Below are 7,244 nucleotides of genomic sequence, written 5' to 3' on the forward strand. Positions count from 1 at the left end.
CAGGGCAACCCCCCCATAAGAAAACCCCTAAAAAAAAAAAAAAAAAAAAAGAATCACATGGTAGCCTGAGGGAATTTTTTTTTGGGGGGGAAAGGTTTTTGCTATAGGGTGCTTGTGCTCACCAGAAAGAGAGAGAAAGTGAGAAATCACCCTCCCCTCCCCCGAGGGGAATGGCCAAGCTGCAATCCCTTCTCCATTCTCCTCTTGAGATCTTGGGCACACACATTCACGCATCCAGCGTGAGTTTAAGCCACCAGGTCTGGGACTTGACCCACAGTCAACTACATGGGAGTCCAGCGACGTAGCTATTAGGCCAACTGCTAGTCCCAGGTATTTTATTTAATGAAGGTATGTTACTGCTGTGCCGAAACCCTTTAGTAGCTGGACCTTACTCTTAAGAAAAAAATCCAAAACTCTCCCAGAGCTGGCCTCAGCACAGTGTAGGAAAGCAGTATCGGAGAGAGTAGTGTTTCCCATATAGTCAGATCCCAGAGTGAGATCTGAGATTTCCTGGGGACATAACAGAGTAATGTGAAATCACATTAGTGTGGACATTGTCTTTTGACTTTCCGATTATGTCAGAGCACCCTTTCATCTTGTTAGCCCGATCACGTTCCTTCTCAGGAGTGCTCTAAATCTTTTCTGCTCTCTCATCCCTGGTTTTATCCACTTGCCACTAGCAGTAAATGGGTTGTTGTCTTCGGGTCTTGGTTTGACTTCTGAGCCTATGCTCACTATTTGTGTTAAATCACTCAACTTTTTCAGACCTCAGTTTTCTTCTGCTACCTATTTTTTTGTGAAGACCGAATGAGCTTGTTTATGTAGAGTCTGGTAAAGTGCCGGTGACGACCTGTAATCGCTCACTCCCGTTGTGTTCTCACTAAGTACCGGACACCGTGCTGAGCACTTCCTGTACGTGATTTCCCTTGATCCACATAAGAGCACTTTAGATTGCTATTAGGAGTATCTCCGTTTTGCAAATGAGGACACTGAGGCTTTAAGAGGCTAAGTACCTTTTCCACAATCTTACAGCTAATAAGTGACTGAATTGGGATTCAAAGCCCAGCTGTCTGAAGCTGAAATTCTTACACTTAATTTCTACTTCTTCAAAAGTTCATGCAAAATGCTTATTATGAAAAGATTATGCATGAATTTTAATTCTTTTTGCACTAAAATAAACTCATACTTGAATTCCATTTTCCGTAAACTTTGTGAAGTCCCCTCGTATTTTAGGTACTCAGTAGATGTGGGTTCTTTCTTTTTACTTTCTATTGTCATCCCTACTAACAAAGATAGATAGTGTAGCTGCTACAGTGTATGTGTGGATAAGGGGAATTGTCAAATGCATCCTGAGTCAAAATTTGGCATGGCTTCTGGAGTGGAAGGACATAGACATGGACAAAGGAAGGGATGCTTGTTGGAACTTTGTTGAAGTGACACCAGTGGAGGGAAGGAACTGGACTGCTAACAACAGAGCAGTGCTAAGTGGGCAGTTGTGACTGAGGTTTGATTTTGAGCTGTGTGGGGGGCCTGCCATTGACTCAAGATTTCTTTAGCACCTGCTGGTGTTGAGGCTTCTTAAGAGGAACTGTCGGGAACCAGCAGTTAGCGTAATGGCTATGTCACTGAGTTCCTGTGCAGTCGACCATGGTTCGAGTCCCGGATGTGGTGGCTTAAACTCACACCGAGCGCATATGCTAGCGTGCCCAAGATCCCAAGAGGAGAATGGAGGAGAAGGGATTGCGGTGTGGCCATGCCCCCTGGGGGGTGGTTTCTCACTTTCTGTCTCTCTGTCTCTGTCTTTCTGGCGAGCGCACGCGCCCTATAGAAAAAAAACTCAAAAAAAAAAAAGAGGAACTGTCTGGCATTCCTATCTGGTATCAGGGACTTACTGCTTTCTCGAAGCTATTTGCCAAACACAAGGGCACAGAAAGAATAGGACACGATCCCTGCCCTCAAAGAGCTTAAAGTTTTTAGGAGAAACTGACACAAACATTTGTGGGAAAGGAATGTGGAAAGGTCGTCTCATCTCTTGAGACCTAGGGACAACAGGAGCAGTTAAGAATTGACTCGTGGGAAGGAATCAGTAAAGATTTTTTCATGTTTCTTTGTCCCCAGGTGGAAGAAGCTGGGCAGGTGTTCCTGCTAATGAAGAAGGATTATCGAATCTCCCGAAATGTTCGCCTTGCTTGGTTCCTCAATCATCTGCATCAGACTGTGCAGGCCATACCCCCCGAGATGCTGGTGAGGCCTACAGTCAGGCAGGGTGTGAGGGGCCAGCCCAGAAGGGTCTGTTTTATTTTATTTTTTTTAAGAATTATATTTAAATTATTATGATTATTATTTTAATGTGTTATAGGGCATGTGTGCCCACCAGAGAGAACGTGAGAAAGCAAGCAGCCAAGTCCAGACCCGCATAGCAGTCGGCCATGTGGAAGTCCAGCACCCCAACCGCCATGCCACCCGCTGGCCCTAGAAGAGTCTGATTTTTAGAAGGGTGCTGGAAACAGGCAGGAAAGATTTTCCTGAGGGCTCTAAGTCTGAGAAGGGCAAGTGACTTTGCCCACAAGAAGATTCCCCAGAGGAATTTTGTTTAATAATTTTTCCAAGCCCTGCCTAGTGGCCCAATCTGTAGCACACTGGACTGTGGTGCTCAAGCCACATGACCAACTTCGGTTCCGATTCCCAGCCTAGTCAACCTGAAACTCAGGCTCTGGTGCACACGTGTGTGTCCAACCTCCTGAGAAGCAAGAGGGACGGAGGGAGAGAGTTTCTCTGTGACCAGACCCTGTCGAGGGTACTTCCCTCCCTTGCTATCCCTCTCTCTGCCATGCCCACGTGCACACACATGCACTTGCTACCATGAATGAATATTTTTTAAATTTTTTAAAGAGGTTTTTGCTATAGAGCACGTGCGCTCGCCAGAAAGACAGAGAGAGACAGAAAGCAAGAAATCACCCCCCAGGGGAGATGGCCATGCTGCAATCCCTTCTCCTCCATTCTCTTCTCAGGATCTTGGGCACACACACACACACACGCACACACGGGCCCAGTGTGAGTTGAAGCTACTGGGTCTGGGATTCAAACCGCAGTCAACTACATGGGTGTGCAGCGACATAGCCATTATGCCAACTGCTGGTCCCCCATTTTTTTTTTAACTTTTTTAAAATAGTGACTTCTCAAGCTAGTGGTGGGGAGTGATACATGGTTGTGTTCTGGGAGGTAGAGCGAGTGTTCTGTCATTTTGGAAAGTCCTGGGCAGAAAGGGCTGACTTCCCTGACCTTCTCCTTTTCTCTCTGCCTATTAGCTTCAGTGTGAGCAGGAGCTGGAAGTCCTCAGTGTCCTGCCTCCTGGGTGGCAGCCAGAAGAATCAGTTGTCCCAAGGCCATTCCTCATCGTACCTTCCACGAAGGTCACCTTCCTGGCTTGGCAATATCGATTTGTCATTGAGCTGGATCTTAGCCCATCTACTAGCATTGTGGTGAGCAGTCAGAGGAAGGCAGTGGGAAGAAAGGACGGGGTGGGAAGTGAGAAGAAAAGGGAGAGGCCTGGGAGAAGTGAAAAATGTTGCATTAAAAAAATGTTCTTCTAGGGAACCAGCAGTTAGCGTAATGGCTATGTTGCTGGACTCCCATGTAGTCGACCACGGTTCATGTCCTGGACCCGGTGCCTTAAAACTCACCCCGGGCGCGTGTGCGTGCGTGCCCAGGATCCCAAGAGGAGAATGGAGGAGAAGGGATTGCGGCATGGCCATCCTCCCTGGGGGGTGATTTCTCGCTTTCTGTCTCTCTGTCTCTCTCTGTCTGTTTGGCGAACACACTCTCCCTATAGCAAAAACCTCTCCAAAAAATAAAAAAAAAGTTCTTCTAGAGGTCAGCAGATTGCATGGTGGTTAAGGCTCTGGACTTCAACAGGGCCAATCACAGTTCAAGTCCTGAACCTGGCAGTTTGAAAATCATGCCAGACACGTGTGAGTGCATGCCTAAAATCCCAGGAGGAGAAGGGATTGCAATGTGGCCATACCCCCTGGGGGGTGATTTCTTGCTTTCCCTCTCTCTCTCTCTGGCAAGCACACACACACTCTATGGCAAAAACCTTAACAACAACAAAAATAATAAAGTTCTTCTACCATTGCAGAAGTAGCCAGGCTTATAAGGGAGTGGTGGGTATTTGAAGAAAGATCCCACTTTAATCTGTGGCATTGTGTTGGGGTTGTGATCAACCATAAGGCAGAGGTCCTGCTGACTCGTGGGAGTTGCTTGTTTGTACCTGTGTATAGAGCTGCCTTTAGGCCCTCTTAAGAGATTTCCTTCTCCATTTGCCTCAGGATGATTCCACTGGGGAGATCTTGTTTGATGAAGTTTTTCACGCACTGTCCCGCTGCTTAGGCGGGCTCCTCCGGCCTTTCCGAGTGCCTGGATCATGCATCAACTTCCAGCCTGAGATCTACGTAACTATCCAGGCCTACTCCTCAATCATTGGCCTGCAGTCCCATCAGGTATTTTCTTTTCTCTCCAAGTTTGTACCCTCAGGCCAAATTTCTAATAGTCCACTGACCAGGTCTCTGCTATTGGTGCCCGAAGGCCCTGGCTCTTCTGGCTTCTTGAACTTGTTTTCTGTCATCCCTGGGAGTCTTCCTCCCCTAGAGAAGAACCAGTTCTCCTGATCTTAAAGAGCTTAGGTCAGTTGGCATTGACTAGAGGAATGCATCAGACTCCTCCTGTAAATCTCTGGTTCTGGCCACTGGATCTGTTTCCTCTGTCCCTCCTCCTTCCTTTAATTACTTCAGATGGTATGCTGATGTTCTGACTGGTACTAACCCCCAGGAGATGGTCTTTTGGAGTAGTTTTGTGATTTTTGAAATATAACAAATAACCAAAAACATTTCTTTCAAAGACAGAGGAGGCTCATTTTCTCTAAGGACCCGGTGGACTGTCGGGTGTAATGCTGACCACACAGATAATGACAGGGTTTATCCAGCACCCAAGCAGGCTATCACGAGACACTCCTTTTGGAGAACAGCCAAGTCTGTTACTGGAATATTTGTTTTTGGCTTAGATAAGCATTGGCCCAGTTTCCCCTCATCTGCTTCTACCCACCCTCAACTCACTCATAGGGGCTTGCCCTGAAACTGTCCCTGATGACTGCATTGTCACTGTGGTTGTCAGACTAACTTCAAGAGACAGAGCTGCCAGGAATAGCATTGTCTGAAATTTACAACACCACGAGTGATCTGTCCCCAGAGCAGGGGCTGCCCGCCCTCTGCCCTAGTTTAAAGTATTCTCTTAGTATAGCCATTAAGACTGGGACTGCTGGTTGTGATCTGCATCTCCAGGGGCCAGGCTTTGGAGGTGCTGATAGCCAAGGTGAAGAGAGCATAAGTGTCAGGTGATCTCTCAAAACTGCTGGTCCCTGAACTGAGTCTTGAAGAAACAACTGAAGTTGGCACCAGCAGATAGCATAATGGTTATGTCACTGGACTTGCACAGCTGACTGCGGTTCAAGTCCCGGACCCAGCAGCTTAAAACTCATGTTCCTGTGTCCCCAAAATCCTGAGAGAATGTAGGAGAAGGGATTGCAGCATGGCTATCCCTCCTGTGGGGTGGCTTCTTGCTTTTTGTCTCTGTCTCTCCTCCAAGCACTTGTACCCTACAGCAAAAATCTCTCTCTCTCAAAAAATAAGAAAAAAAAGGAAAAATTGAGGTTAAGGATCCAAAGAAGGAAAAATGGGCTTTTCAGACAGGTGGGCCCACAGAAACAAAGGGACAAGGCTATGAACTGCTCTCACCCACAGGGAGCTATATATCCCTTTGCTGTGACAGAGTCAAGTTTAAGTGTAGTGAAGTGCTTGGTGGTAGTGAGGAGACTGGAGACATAGTGGGAGCTTTTCCTGAAATGCCACGAATGTCGAGCTGTGGACTTTTTGCTTTATTCTGTAGGGGAGTTCAGGATGGTGGTTAGGAGAACCGGGTATGGAATCCCGTTGCCTGTGTTTGCTTTCTGGCTTTACCGTTCACTGACTGTGTGGCCTTAAGCAAGTAACTTAACCTTCCTGTATATCTGTGTCTTTTCTCCAAAATGGGGATATTAACAGTCCCTATGTTAAGTAGTGACTGAATTACTACATATCAAGCACTTAGAACAGTACTTGCTACATAGAAAACTTGCAAGTGTTACCTATTAATTGTAAGTAGTTGAGAACCATTTATTTATTTTTTTATTTTTTATTTTTTTGGTTTTAGAGAGATTTTTGCTATATGGTTCTTACACTCACTGGAAAGACAGAGAGACAGAAAGTGAGAAATCACCCCCCAGAGGGGATGGCCATGCCGCAGTCCCTCTCCATTCTCCTTTCAGCATCTTGGGCATGAACACACCCATGCCCATCATGAGTTTTATGCTGCTGGGTGCAGGACTAAACCACGGTTGACTACGCGGGAGTCCAGCAACGTAACCAGTATGCCATCTGCTCGTCCACCATTGACAGTTTTAAATGGACAGGATCAGTTTTGCACAGTGGGAAGATTACACTTGCTTATGGCCAATATGGAAGGTGGTTGGGGAGCAAAGACTGGATGTGGAGAGAGCAGGCAGAAAATTACTGCAGTGTGGGAGAGAGCAGAGAGCCTGAGTGAGAATAGCAGCTGCAGAGGACAGGAGTCAGTCAGGTGAGCCTCCAGAGCCACTTGCCAGTCTGAGCCAGCCAGCCACCGCATTTTCTCTCTAGCTCCTGCTGTTTTTTTTTTTTTTTTAACAGAAAATTAAAAAGCTAAATCACATGTATACTGTAATACCTAGAAATAACTACTGTTCATGGGGCTGGCAGGTGGTGTGGTGGTTAAGGCTGTGGACTCCCCACATGGCTGCCTATGGTTCGAGTCCTGGACTTGGCAGCTTGCTTTCTCACTTTCACTCTCTCTGTCTCTCTCTGGTCAAATTAAAAAATAATAATAATAAATCAAAACAAATAAATACTTCTTTAAAAAAAAAAAGAAATAACTACTGTTCACATTGTATGAAATTTCCTTCTAGTATCTTGAGGATGGCTTTACGCTCCTTCACCTCAATCTATTTGAAGAAAGGGAAACATCAATCCTATCACAGATACAGTTTGTTTTAGTTTTGTGTTTTTTAAAGTATAATTTGTGTGTTTTTCTGTGTTACTAAATATTCTTTGAAAACCTGATTTTAAAAAATAATTATTGTTTGTTTCTTTCATGAGAGAGAGAGACAGGCACCCACA

The 7,244-nt window shown here is 45.9% G+C and overlaps 1 protein-coding gene across 1 annotated transcript in view; it reads left to right on the forward strand.

Annotated features, from left to right (window-relative positions):
• Nucleotides 1–7,244, forward strand: part of SZT2 (SZT2 subunit of KICSTOR complex) — a 60,718-nt gene that overhangs the window by 9,348 nt on the left and 44,126 nt on the right. The window contains 3 exon segments of the mRNA XM_014589860.2: nt 2,119–2,244; nt 3,309–3,482; nt 4,329–4,499. Coding sequence (XP_014445346.1) covers nt 2,119–2,244; nt 3,309–3,482; nt 4,329–4,499 — 471 coding nt within the window.

This window comes from Tupaia chinensis, unplaced genomic scaffold, assembly GCF_000334495.1.
Source record: "Tupaia chinensis unplaced genomic scaffold, TupChi_1.0 Scaffold000387_1, whole genome shotgun sequence".
Lineage (NCBI taxonomy): Eukaryota > Metazoa > Chordata > Mammalia > Scandentia > Tupaiidae > Tupaia > Tupaia belangeri.